The sequence below is a fragment of the Drosophila subpulchrella genome, chromosome 2R (assembly GCF_014743375.2).
Source record: "Drosophila subpulchrella strain 33 F10 #4 breed RU33 chromosome 2R, RU_Dsub_v1.1 Primary Assembly, whole genome shotgun sequence".
NCBI lineage: Eukaryota > Metazoa > Arthropoda > Insecta > Diptera > Drosophilidae > Drosophila > Drosophila subpulchrella.
The window spans coordinates 9,668,069-9,682,556 of record NC_050611.1 but is presented as its reverse complement, the minus strand read 5'-3'; the positions used below and the strand labels follow the sequence as shown (position 1 = coordinate 9,682,556).

The window sequence follows — 14,488 nt, the reverse complement described above, 5'->3', positions numbered from 1 at the left end:
AAAGTTGATATTCAGCTTACAATTGATGTCGTTTGTAGAGGCACTGATGTTCTGCTATAAGGCTTATGATATTAAGACTACAAAAGTTCAGAAAATATGTATATGAGTAATATGTGGACAAACTGTTTTGGCAGGGCATAGCAAACAAAAATTCGCTACACCCATAATAGTCCCGAAAATAGCCAAATCCTGGGAAAGGCACTAATACCCCCTGAGTCCTCGCGTTCGCAGGGGTGGGAGGATGCCCCGGGGGGTTGGGGGAGTTGGTTGCCATGGGCGGTGGGTGGGGGGTGGACCATTGGTCGGGTGTCTGGCAGCGACAGGCGTTACATCGCCCAGAAATCGAGCGGCAGCCAAGCATGATCCCCTCTGACCACAGTTGCAACCCTAAGGCCCTCTGCATCCCTTCCAGCGGATGTTGCCGCTTCTTCCCTTCCGCCCCCTCCTCTTTTTTGCCCATTTCCTTTGGGGGGTTGCTCGGAGCAAAGAGCTTTTTTTTTTTTTTGTAGTTTGTTCTGCCGCCGTCAAGGACCAAAAACCAACCCCTAAAACCCCGAAAAGGGGGCGAACGAGACAGTCAGATCACGAGCAGACGGTCGGCGGGTGGTCGGTATCGAAATTCGGGAGGGTGCGAGGGTGGTCACCGCGTCCTCTTTCATGGGGTGGAAATGCGAACACACCAAAACAGATCCTGTCGCCAGGGGTTGGTGGTCCCATCCGTTGGCATCGTCCCCCCTTTTTATTGCCATATTGCAAAAACCGAACCGAACTGAACTGAACGTCAGCTGCGATCTTACAGGGGACCTGGCACTTGGCACTGGGCAACAAAAAAAGAGTTGCATTCATCCCCTACACAGGGAATTAAAAATGTCCTTGAAATCGAGGAAAATGCTACAACTGCGTCTAATGCGCAGGATTAAAATGTTTATCCTACAGCTTGGAAAAATATCAACAATAAGCACAAAGAAATCGAAAATGTAAAATATAATTAGCTTCGCACTTTAATAGTTGATATCCTAGGGTTAGATATATTTTATTTTCTGGGGTATAATTAACATTAACCTGTTTATAGGGTGTTTTTAATAAGATTTATAATAACGTGTAGTTATAAAGTACTTAAAAAAAAGTTGTTCAATATAATTATCCGGTAACAGCCATAGAACTCATTAAATAATGTGCCCAGATAGTTTGTTATTTTATGTTTTTGTTATTTTCTGGGGTATAATTAACATCCGCCCGTTTTACAGGGCGTTTTTATAAGATCTATAAAAACATGTAGTGATAAAGTACTTAAAAAGAAGATTTTTAATATAATTATCTGGTAACAGGCATAAAACCCATAAAATAATGTGACCAGATAGTTTGTTATTTTATACAATGATCTGGTCAGTCTTTTTTGTTAGGAATGTAAATTTTTTAATTTATATGGTAAGCCTTATTTTTAACTTTAAATTATTAATTGTTTTTACAAAATAAGGTACTTAAAATTTACTTTATAAGGAAAATTAACATAGTTTCTTAAGTTTTTTTCAAAGTTTTATGTTTCACCTTTTTTCAAATACCCCTACTATAATATAAGCGGTTTAAGCTTTACTACCTGAGTAACTGCAAAGTCTCTTAAATTTTCTAAATTTTTTAATGATTAGTAAATAAAAATAATGTAAAGCTGTTTATTTAAATATTTATCCACATGTTTATAAACACATGCTCATTTAAAGGTTCCTACATTTGGTGTTCAATGGAGGAAAATGAAAACACATGTGGTTGGGTATTCGAATAGGTTTTTGAACTCTCTTTTTTCTCCCCCTTAGCTCAAAAACCGGGTGCAATGGATCCAGCTGTAGGATCCAGTTCCCCCAAGGGTTGCACTCGGGGATTTTCCCGCCCTCCCCACAGAACTAAAAAAAAAAACCCAACAGCTGCCGGGATCAGGATCGGGGAGAAACCACCCCTATGTATACTATATATGGACATTATGCACACGATCGTTGCACGCTTCCCTGATCAACTTGATCGATCAATTCTATTCCACCCTTGGCCACACGAACACACAGATACTCACCCATACCGAGGCAATGGGGTCGCCACTCAACTCCATTAAATTCAATTGACAAAAGGAAATGAACATGAGCATGCAAAAAAGAAAAAACAAAAAAAAAAACACAAAAAACAAATGCATGTGCCACATACTCTACTCAGTACCACATAGTATACCATACCATACACGAAAAACAGATTAATGGAGGAACTGAACACAATGGGTAGGGGCGCATAAAATGGGAAAATTCAAGGTACTTTCGGGGGGAGGTTGGTTTGGATCGGTGTTGCGGGGCAGCGGGACCCAAAACGCCGCACATCTGCTCTTGTCGGCTATAAAAATGCTCTCGGTTTCTCGGTTCTCGATGGACGGTTCTCGGTTGGGTCTACTATATGGATATGGTCTTGTGGGTTTCGGTTCTATACTATACACAAATTGTGGCCATGTTGCCACTGCCTTTGCATTTACAATTTGCATTCGCATGTGAATTTTATCAGGGGGAGAGAAAACATACAGCAGCAAATACTCTGTGTAGGGGGGAAAACCAGACGAATCTGATCCCAACATTGATCGATTGCGAGATACCTTTAATATCCAATTGCAAAAGGTCCGTTATGCAATTTTTGGAAATTCTAAACAATGAAATGAAATTTACTGATAATCCTATCAGGAACTTTTGTTCTTTTTGAAATATTTACAGTTTTGTTTTCGGTTTTCTACAGTCTACCTGTATTTTAAAAAATAATTATCAGAATATCACTATATCATTATATATCATTATATTTATTTGGAGATACTCATATTTACTGTTCAAAATGTATTGATCTATTTCTTTTAATTTCCAAAAACTGTATTAAAAAGTGGTTTTTATTAATAAAATTATGTATTTTTACTTTAGAAAGTATATGAAAGGTATAACTTGATACAACATCATGATATTTTCAAGTACGCTTCGATAAATACATTTCCAAAGTCTTCCTAAAAAATAGGTCGGAAAAATGGCTTAACATTTTAAGGATCTAAACTGAGTATCTTTGAAATACTTTTTAGAGGTAAAAAGTAAGTAACTTTTAAGTACTTTTCAGAGGTAAAAACCTTTGTTAGAGATATACTTATGTTTGTATGTATTCCTTAACTAAACAGGATGATAATGGATTAAATATCCTTTAAACAAGGCTCAATCAGCTAATCCTTTTCCCATATATATGATAAAACTTTTGAAAATACACTGAAAAAAGTATTCCCCTTAATTTGGTAAATAAGGATTTAGTGTCAAATTTTGAACTTGTTAAAATTCATATTTCTAGTAGGGTAAGGTCACTAAAAAAAAATCTCTGAAGTTAACACTAAAAAAAAATCGTCAATAACTCAAAGTTTCTAAAATGTAGCTCGAAGATATAAACCTCGCCGAATGGAGTTTTTTCTGTAAACTAAACCCTATAAACAACCAGTATTATTGAAATGTTATAAAAAATGGTAATTTAATCCCACACATGAAAGATCATTCAATTAGGGTTTTGCATAATAGGTTAAAAGATTTAGCAAATGGAAACTGACGATTGAAGTTGACAGTCTTTTTATTGTTCTACAAATGATTTACACCGAAATCCGTAGATTCTTCTTTTGACTGATATACCCTATGAAGATGGTAAATGCTGGAGATCTTGGAAACGCTACTCCTTCAAGGTTAGCCCTAGTTCTGTGACCCAGGGTGTAGAGTTGGCTTCCCACGCATTTTGCTCACTTCCTTTCGCATTTTCTTCGTCGGATTTCGCAGGAGTGTGTGTGTGTGTTGTGCATGTAAATGAGTTTCGAGCACAATACGAAAATAAACATTTTTTCTTCTTGCACTTTTTGTTTTCCCCGTGCAATTTAGTGGCTAAAATTAAACGCGAAAAAAGGAATTTTTATGGAACAGCTGTATTCGCCATTCTGTGGAAGCGAAGTGGAGGGGTAAAAACAAGAAAAAGAGAAGAAGGAGGTGGAAAAACAAGGTAAAAACCCAACATACCCATGCACTCAATCAGTGACTCACATATCTGCATTTTAACTTGGTTAATTCGATAAAAGCGTTTAGGGAAATCAAGTTAATTGGTTTTTAACCCTTTTCGATTTGTACACAAAAAGTTACCCTATTTATATTTTATATACCAAAATATCTTCATTAAAACATCTTGTAAAACTAAAATATAAAGTATATTAATAAGGATTGCTGTTTATAAAATATAATATGCCATGTAAAACTTTAATCTTTCATCTAGGGTTAATAATTATCTGGCTGAAGATCTGTAGATCTCCCAATTTTTTTTCGGCATTTAACAACTTTGCCTTTGAGGTGATTGAGGTGCGGCCCAAATTTTCACTTTACCACAGCTTCAGTAATGGAAAAAAAATGTGGGCCAAAAAAAAAAACAACAGAAATCCAAAGCCAAACAAGTTTATGGGTTTTTAGATCTTTAGCTTAAGCACCATCTTCATATTTCCATAATCTCAGCTAATATTTTCTTCACATTCTTTAGAGTAGAAAAGCCAATATTCGTAGGCTAACAAAAGTACTAGCTGTTGATCATATAATGGTTATACATATATCATATCATATCATATCATATCATCTCAAATCATATCATATTATATCATATCATATTATATCATATAAAAATCATATAATATCATATCATATCATATCATGTTATATCATATCATATCATTTAATATAAGTTGTTGATCATAGAATACTTACAGATATTTAAAGTCATATTACTTATAAAAAAAGTTGGACTTGAGTGGAGAAAAAGTCCTGAACACCCACTAAAATTGATTACATCCTTCAAATGTTTATAATATGAAATGACATCAACATTAAATGTTTAAAGATATCATCATCACAAAGGAATCATTTTTGCCCGTGCAATTTTGATGTCTGCTAATTATTAAAAACTCAGATTTCTTCGGGCTGTTAATAATGTGCAGAATTTTAAGATGCGCAATTATAGTTTCCAAATTATGACTGTTGCGGCTGCGGTTATTTGATGAAACACAGTTATCGTAAGCACTTATTTTCGTACACGCTGAAAATCAAGTTTTAGCAATTGTTATGGCAACAAAGAAACAGCAAACAAAACAAAAAAAAAACGCGAATAAAAGTTAATTACATATAAAAAAGATTTATACACACATAGAAAGTTGCATGCAAAAAACAAAAAGAAAGACAATGTTTAAAAATCATTTTGATGTTGAGCTTTTGACGATCCCGTGATGCGGTACGGTACACAAACATATGTACATATACTGTGGAGATTAGATAACCTGAACTTGTATAAGTCTGGAAAAACTCTAAGATTTGTAAGTTAATGGTTTATTTTTCTAGAAATAATAGTTATTCCCTTTTTGTTTTTAGGATTGCTATATAAAATATTTTTCCTAAACAAAATGGTATATTGCAAAAGTTAAAATTGTGAAAGATCATATTCCAAAACACTCGGTATTTTGAAAATAAATTTTTTTGACACAACGATTTTTTTATTATAATTTTTCTGCTTAAAATATTATTTTTAATTTTAAAATTAAAGAACTGGAAAAAAACTGATAATTTTCATATACCTCTATCTGTGGGGAATATACTTGAATATGTTTTTTTTTCATGGATAATAAAGATTACAAAGTAGATGTTTGGATCTTAGGGAGTTTTGGTTAGGGGAGTTCGACTGTCGTCTGGAAATGAGAGTGTGTGCTGGGTGTTTTTGTACGTTTATGGAGATGGGTGTGGGCGCTTCACCGATTTTGGCCCCGAGGGCGCATCAGCGAAAAAGTAATGCTTTGAAATGGAATACACGGACAGACAATAAAGTAAATTTCACGTTGTCATGTCGGCCCACAAAACCAACGACAGCAACAACAGCAAAGAGATATAGGAACAGCAAAATGGTGAAACCCTAAACAGAAAAAAAAAACTAAGTTTATTTCGGTTCGTTACAATGCGACGATGATGATGATGATGATGTTGATCCCCGAAGCCGAAACAATTTCCACCCCAAAAAGTGGGCATTTTGAGGCGGGGGATTTTCTTTTTTTTCCAGAGGGTGGGAGGGAACATCGATTGAGGTAAATAGAGCTTCAGGGACAAAGTGCAGAAAACTACCCTAAAAATAATGTTAAATGAGAGGCGTACGCAATACCGTTATTACACCTATTCCAGGCAACAACAAAAAGTGAGCCCCAGATCGAAGGGTGCGAGCGAGCTCGCTCTCTTTCATGCTCCCTCCCTCTCTCACTCCTCCGCCTCTCTTTTTCGGGGGGAGTGGGAGAGAGCACGAGATCCACACGAGCCAAAATCGTGCCAGAGCGGAGAGGTGAGAGAGAGAAAAAGCACTCAAGGGGGTTAAAAAGAGAGCACCGGAGAGTCAGAGAGAGAGACCTGACGAACAAAAGAGAGCCAGTCCACGCAAAAGCGCCACGAAGTATGCTTCAGTTTTCCCTCTCATTTTCACCTTCTGCTTTGTCTTGTCTTTACTTTCCACTTGTGTTGCCAAGCGAGCTTTTCCTTGAAGGAGGAGAGCCAAGAAAATAATGATGAAGGTGAAGTGATGAGAGAGGAAAAGCGGGATGGGAATTAGCATTAGCTCATAACCTAAAGTTAGCAATTGGTAGGACCAATTACCTGCCAATTATTATAAGTTACATTTGATTTCACCTAATTTATTTAAGAACTACAACTTTAACAAGCTAAAAAGTTAAATAATTTTAGTATTTTTATTTAGAAACCCATTACTTTGATCAATTTATGTATATACTAAAATTTGTTTTAGTGACTTTCCCCTATTTTCAATTTAACAATTTAGGTTGTGCTATAATATATTTTATATATTTAATGTAAAAATATGTTTTTGAGTTAGTTAATGTAAAATGATACTGAAAACAAAGTATTTAATATGATAAAGTATGATAATAAATAATTATTAAAATAAAAACTTTGATAATACTGTAAGGATATATAAAAATGTGATCTTTCAAAAACCTTGTATATTTGATAAATATCACTTACTAATATTTAAAACCTAATGTAATGTAAAATGATTCTGAAAATAAGTATATAATAAAAAATCATTTTTAAATGCATGAAAATGATCTATTTAAAACCTTGTATATTTGATAAATATCACTTACTTATATTTAAAACTCAATATAATGTATAATGATACTGAAAAAAAGTGTATAACTAAAAATAATTTTTAAAAGCATGATAATACATTTTTATTAAAATAAAAACTTTGATAATACGGTAAGGACATATAAAAATGTGATCTTCTAAGAGCCTTGTATATTTGATAAATATCATTTACTATATTTAAAACCAAATCTAAATGCTATTACTGTGACCATTACTGTTTGAAGCAAACACAGGTAAAAAGGAGACTTTCATCTTCCTCATAAACTAACTTTTAAGCACAGCTAATTTGTAGTTGCAATTAAATTGAACTGTCAATTAAATTTAAAGTGTAAGCTTTTGGGCAACTCTTTAACTAAGTTTAAGCATTATGTCATAGCCAAGGTAAAAAAAGTGTGTCATGAAAAGGGGAACGGTTAACCATGACACATCCTACGGATTGTAACCTTGGAATTTATGGTTTTTAATTTGTACCTATGTTTTATAGTACTTTTTATAATGCATTAAGCTTGTTGGCTGTTTCTTAGTCATTTAATAAATGTTTTAAGGAAGGTAGAAGATAAAAAAACTAAATTAAAGTTGATCTTGAAATAAGGATCCTATTTTTATTTATTTTGTTTTAAGGTAATAATATACTTTATTTACGCATTTCGCATCAGTTATGGTAGTAAACAAAAATGGTATTATTAGATTTTCAACCAACACAGCATTGAATAAATAATTAATTAAGATGTCGATTTTGTAGGAGTGCCTTCCTCAACGAATGAGCTTTACTTTTTAAAGAGCATTACATATGGAAAAGCTTATAATATCCGAACTATCTGCATTGAGTTTCAAGTGCTTCAATTACTTATTAATGGATCGATTGGGGATCATAGATATAAGCAGCTGCTTTAGCTGAATGTCAATGCATTTTATGACACGTTAAAGGGCGGTGCAGTTTGCAAAAAATGGAAAATAAAATGCAACACCTGTCGCTATAGCTATGTACTTAGACCTACATACATATAGTATGCACATATGCACGTGGATAATTCTAGAGGCTAGCTCTCTACCTTTGAGTTAGTTTTCAGGTGGTGTGCGGTTGTGTGTGGGCATCCATTGAAGGGCTTCGCTGCGAAAATAAAACACGTCAACAAAAACTGCAACCAGAATTGAGATAGCTAATGTCAGTAAAAGCTAACAACAGTGGTGACATTTATAGGCCCTGAGACAGCCCCTTAAAAACCTGAAGTCTCAATAAGGTATTGCTTGATTACTACCCTTCGGATGACCTAATCATAATTTTAATTAGGTAAAACTAAATAAATTAATGTGTTAGAAATATTTCTAATTCCTAATATTCATTTTTTAAATTAGAATTCCTTTTTCAAATAAATTTAAAGGAAATAAATAAATATATTTGGCATATGTTTGATTTATGTTTCCTGTATTTTTGTTATTAGATTCTAATAACACATAGATTCTAATAAATATCATCGAAAATATCGAAAACTATATTGTTATGCCATTCCTTAATATAATTAAAACAGATTTCGGGACTAATAACAACTACGTAGTAAAAATATATTTCAATTCAAAGACGAAAGGTGTTTATTAAATATTGAATATGTGTTGTTAAAAAATAGTTGGGTTTGGTTTTCATTTAAGAGATACAATTTTTTTAAGCCAACAGATCAGAAAAAATTTTACCATTTACAAATTGCATTAAATTGCAAATTCAAAGACGTAATGCTTGAATTCTAGGCTCTTTTAGGCCTAACCATCATTTCAGAAAACGGCAATGAGATCGACCAGTCATGATTTTGAATCGTTCCCCAATGAATTCCGTAGACCTCTCCTAAACTGCGTCGTCCACTCGTATAGAACTTTCCGTTGAGCATACTGTAGGTTTGAGTAAATTTATAAAAAGTTTCAAAATATTTTTTTATATTATTATATTATACTTACCAGTCTGAACAGTTATAGTACCACCATCCACCACCGTGAGTTTTAGAGCATCTTTTATTATTCTTGTCGCTTGTGCTGAACTCAAGTGGCAATGGTCCTGTTAGAGAAAATGAATCACCGGCTGTGCCTGAGTATTTTCCAAGAGATTTCAGCTCATAAGATTGTTCTTCGTTGCCAATTTGGAAATTATCGTAATGAGCATAGTAAGTAGTTCCATTTTTCGTCTTCAGTTTAACCAAAAGTTCATGTCGTCGCGAGTGAGTCATGGCATGAATTATATCTAGACCAATGAAAAATTCTCCCTTTGCATCGCCGAATCCCTTTTTATAATCTGTCCAGTTTCGGTCGAAGTTTTCGGAGCCGTCAAAGCGTTTTTGAATAGTAATCCAAGTTTTTTCGTCATTTTCAGCTTCATTTTCTTCCATCAAATCCGATATACGTTTTTTCAGACTTTCGATTTCTTTACGCTTGGCATTTATTTCGGAATTTTGGATTTCGATTATGTCTTTCAACTCTTGAATATTTTTTGTCAATGTGTTTATTTTTTTAGCTTGCGCTTGATTTAATACATTTTGACTCTCAATTTCTTTTTTTCTGGCATTGTTAAAATTATTATTGTCATTAATTTGATTAAGTAAAGCCTGAATAGTTTCGTTCATTTTATTTACCTCGACCTCTGTATTCTCGAGAATTTGTTTTTGGTTCACAATATTCATCAATTGATCATTTAATTGTTTATTTTGATCACTGATTTTGGCATCTTTATTTTCAATTTTATCTTGAGCAATTCTTAGTTCTTCTTGTTTCCCCTTGAGTTGTTCACTCAAAATATTTATGGTATTTTCTTTATCCCTTATTAATTCTTCTTCATCTTTCATAAATCTTAGCAAGTTATGAATACCTTCTGTTGTAAAAAGGGACGCTTGCTTCAACTTTTCATAATCAAAAGAACCATTTTCCTGGGCTCCAGTCTCCGTTGAATTTGTGACTTCAGCTGCATCTGCACCGCCAAAAAATATCAGCTTGAAAAGCAAAACTGACAGAAAAATTATAAAAGTCCACTTCATTATTTTTAACCTCTGTCCACTCTGATCGAAACTTTACTGAACTTTGGGCATAAATATACCCAGAATTTATAGCCGGCATTCGCCTGATAAAAGGAAACACATTTAATGCTTTATCCAAAAAATTTTAAAAAACATACATTAAAAAAAAGTCTTATTTATTATAAAAAAAAAATAATAACTCATTATTTTAAGTCAAAAAATATTTTTAAAAAGTATTTCGCTTCATGTACTGATTAGTGCCAGTAATTAGTCAGAGTCTACTAAGAAACTTTTTTTTATATTTAAAACAAAAACGTATCAAAAAATGGAGTTTTTTTCATTTTTATACCCGTTACTCGTAGAGTTAAAGGGTATACTAGATTCGTCGGAAAGTATGTAACAGGCAGAAGGAAGCGTTTCCGACCCCATAAAGTATATATATTCTTGATCAGGATCACTAGCCGAGTCGATCTAGCCATGTCCGTCTGTCCGTTTGTCCGTCTGTCCGGATGAACGCTGAGATCTCGGAAACTATAAGAGCTAGGCTATTGAGATTTGGCGTGCAGATTCCTGAGCTTCTTACGCAGCGCAAGTTTGTTTCAGCAGCGAGCCACGCCCTCAAACCGCCCAAAACTGTGGCTCTTACAGTTTTGATGCTAGAGTAAAAATTTTAACTAAAATGTATTGTTCTCATCAATACCTATCGATTGACTTAAAAAAACGTTTGCCACGCCCACTTTAACGCCCACAAACTTCAAAAAATCGAAAATATGAACGTGGATATCTCGGAAACTATCAAAGATAGAGAATTGGGATCTCAGATTTAGATTCTGTAGACTTGTACGCAGCGCAAGTTTGTTACGCGAATATGCCACGCCCACTCTAACGCCCACAAACCGCCCAAGCCTGTGGCGACCACAATGTTCATGCTTGATAAAAAATTTTAACTGAAATGTATTGTTCTTATCAATACCTATCGATTGATACAAAAAAAAAAGTTTGCCACGCCCACTCTAACGCCCATAACGCTTAAATCTGTCTTCCGCCGGAAGGTGGCGCATTTAAATCTCGCTATGCTGCTTGCATGTCTCCATTTCTCTTTGGTCCCTTTAGCTGAGTAACGGGTATCTGATAGTCGAGGTACTCGACTATAGCGTTCTTCCTTGTTGTTATTAGATTCTAATTAATATCATCAAAAATATCAACAACAAATTTTAAAGTTTCTGATATATTTTATTCAATTATATATAGTTCAATTCTATTTCGGTTTTTAGGATGCAAAGCTATGAAAGAAACATATTGTTATGCCATTCCTTAATATAATTAAAACATATTTCGGGACTGATAACATTACAAATTGCATTATATTGCAAATTCAAAGCTGTAATGCTTGTATTCTAGGCTCCTTTAGGCCTAATCATCATTTCAGAAAACGGCAATGAGATCAACCAGTCATGATTTTGAAGCGTTCCCCAATGAATTCCGTAGACCTCTCCTAAACTGCGTCGTCCACTCTTATAGAACTTTCCGTTGAGCATACTGTAAGTTTGAGTAATTTTATAAAAAGTTGTAAAATATTTTATTAAACAAAGTACTTACTTATTTGAACATTTATAGTACCACCATCCACCACCGTGAGTTTTAGAGCATCTTTTGTTATTCTTGTCGCTTGTGCTGAACTTAAGTGGCAATGGTCCTGTTAGAGAAAATGAATCACCGGCTGTGCCTGAGTATTTTCCAAGAGATTTCAGCTCATAAGATTGTTCTTCGTTGCCAATTTGGAAATTATCGTAATGAGCATAGTAAGTAGTCCCATTTTTCGTCTTCAGTTTAATCAAAAGTTCATGTTGTCGTGAGTGAGTCATGGCATGAATTATATCTAGACCAATGAAAAATTCTCCCTTTGCATCGCCGAAACCCTTTTTATAATCTGTCCAGTTTCGGTCGAAGTTTTCGGAGCCGTCAAAGCGTTTTTGAATAGTAATCCAAGTTTTTTCGTCATTTTCAGCTTCATTTTCTTCCATCAAATCCGATATACGTTTTTTCAGACTTTCGATTTCTTTACGCTTGGCATTTATTTCGGAATTTTGGATTTCGATTATGTCTTTCAACTCTTGAATATTTTTTGTCAATGTGTTTATTTTTTTAGCTTGCGCTTGATTTAATACATTTTGACTCTCAATTTCTTTTTTTCTGGCATTGTTAAAATTATTATTGTCATTAATTTGATTAAGTAAAGCCTGAATAGTTTCGTTCATTTTATTTACCTCGACCTCTGTATTCTCGAGAATTTGTTTTTGGTTCACAATATTCATCAATTGATCATTTAATTGTTTATTTTGATCACTGATTTTGGCATCTTTATTTTCAATTTGGTCTTGAGCAATTCTTAGTTCTTCTTGTTTCTCCTTCATTTGTTCACTCATAATATTTATGGTATTTTCTCTATCCCTTATTAATTCTTCTAGAACTTTGATATTACTTAGCAAGTTATGAATAGCTTCTGTTGTAATAAGGGACGCTTGCTTAAACTTTTCATAATCAAAAGAGTCATCTTCTTCAGTTCCAGTCTCCGTTAAATTTGTGACTTCGTCTGCATCTGCACCGCCAAATAATATCAGCTTGAAAAGCAAAACTGACAGAAAAATTATAAAAGTCCACTTCATTATTTTTAACCTCTGTCCACTCTGATCTAAACTTTACTGAACTTTGGCATAAATATACCCAGAATTTATAGCCGGCATTCGCCTGATAAAAGGAAACACATTTAATGCTTTATCCAAAAAATATTAAAAAACAAAAATTCAAAAAAAGTCTTACTCATTATAAAAAAATAGATAATTACTCATTATTTTAAGTCTAAATATATCTAAAATATGGAATTGGTTTTAGGTACTGATTAGTGTAAGGAATTAGTCAGAGTCTACTAAGAAACTTATTTTTTTTTATTTAAAACAAAAACGTATCAAAAAAATTGCGTTTTTCTCAATGTTTTGCACTCAAAAGTATGCAACATTTGAGAACTTGTTAAACAAAGCGGTTTTAAGCTTAAGGAGGTCGATTACGCCCCACCTCCACTATTTCTGAAAAATTTTTATTAGAACATTTACTTAGGATTAAGCAAATGTTAATGGTTTTTTTAAACTTAAGTTTCATGAAGCTCATAATATATAGTTCATAAAATTAGAAAAATAATCAACAAATTCTATACAATTTCATAACTAAAAAGGCAGTTAAAATAATATATATTGATGTAAATAGGTAATGAACAACTCATTAATTTGTAAACATTTTTTGTTGCTTAAAAAGAAGGATTTTATTTACTAAAACCTACAGTTATATGATAAAAAAACTTTTTTCTTTAGTAATTTGGAATTTTTATATAGAATTCTATAAAACCTACAATTATATGATAAAATAAATCTTTTTCTTTAGTAATTTGGAATTTATTTATAGAATTCTATGGGACTTATCGCTTTGGGCTCCAAATCTTTACATTTCCGGACAAAAGGAACTATATTATGATAACCATATAAAATTATATGATAAAAAAATTTGTTCTTTAGTAGTTTGGAAATTATATAATTTATAATTTGGAAATTGTATTCTATAAAACCTACAAATATATGATAAAATAAATCTTTTTCTTTAGTAATTTGGAATTTATATATTGAATTCTATAGAACTTATCGCTTTGGGCTCCAAATCTTTAAATTTCCGGACAAACGGAACTATATTAGGATTACCATAAAAAAAAATTATTTCAATTAAAAAAAAAATTTTGGTAGGTAAGCTTTAAAATTAGTGAGGTTACAGCTACAGGGTGCTATGCTTTTGGCCGCCACTGTGCTTACACACGAACTTTATATCAACGCGTGTGTGCATAAGTTGGTATGTAAAAAAGTTCTAGGGCAGGTTATAGTTTTTACTCTTATTTCTTTTTTTTTGCAAAAACCTCTAAAGTGAACATTAGATAATGAGCGGTGGAGAGGCCGCGAAAGAGATAGGGATACCAAAGAGAGAGAGAGAGGGGGGAAGAGAAAGAGATAGAGAGAGCCCGACTGATAAATCTAATGTTTGTCATGTGAAGCGAACCGCTTTTCAGGGCCTTGCAATTTTTATGCACTTATGACATGAGATTGCTTTGCACACACTCATAAAAGCTTTGCGACTCCCTCTCCCCACCCTCTCTCCGCCCTCTCTCTCTCTCTCTCGCTCTCTTCTTGGTGGGTGGCGGGGGGTGAGTGCATGCGCACCATTCAAGAAATGCATTGCACTTGTCGCCCAACA

The 14,488-nt window shown here is 33.6% G+C and overlaps 2 protein-coding genes and 1 long non-coding RNA gene across 3 annotated transcripts; 1 reads left to right on the top strand and 2 right to left on the bottom strand.

Moving 5' to 3' along the window:
* Positions 1–3,895: 3,895 nt before the first annotated feature.
* Positions 3,896–11,925, top strand: LOC119550229. The gene is made up of 3 exons (XR_005219443.1): positions 3,896–4,032; positions 11,600–11,739; positions 11,816–11,925. It is a non-coding gene; the product is annotated as an uncharacterized LOC119550229 (long non-coding RNA).
* On the bottom strand, positions 8,869–10,005 carry LOC119550228 (angiopoietin-1-like). Its single transcript, XM_037858795.1, has 2 exons — positions 9,153–10,005; positions 8,869–9,086 (listed from the first exon to the last, which is right to left on the bottom strand). Exons 1-2 carry the CDS (start codon positions 9,866–9,868, stop codon positions 8,945–8,947), a joined length of 858 nt encoding a protein of 285 aa, XP_037714723.1. The 5' UTR covers positions 9,869–10,005; the 3' UTR covers positions 8,869–8,944.
* On the bottom strand, positions 11,488–13,277 carry LOC119550227 (angiopoietin-1-like). Its single transcript, XM_037858794.1, has 2 exons — positions 11,798–13,277; positions 11,488–11,737 (listed from the first exon to the last, which is right to left on the bottom strand). The coding sequence occupies exons 1-2, from the start codon at positions 12,862–12,864 to the stop codon at positions 11,596–11,598; spliced, it is 1,209 nt and encodes a 402-aa protein (XP_037714722.1). The 5' UTR covers positions 12,865–13,277; the 3' UTR covers positions 11,488–11,595.
* Between the last annotated feature and the right edge of the window lie 1,211 nt (positions 13,278–14,488).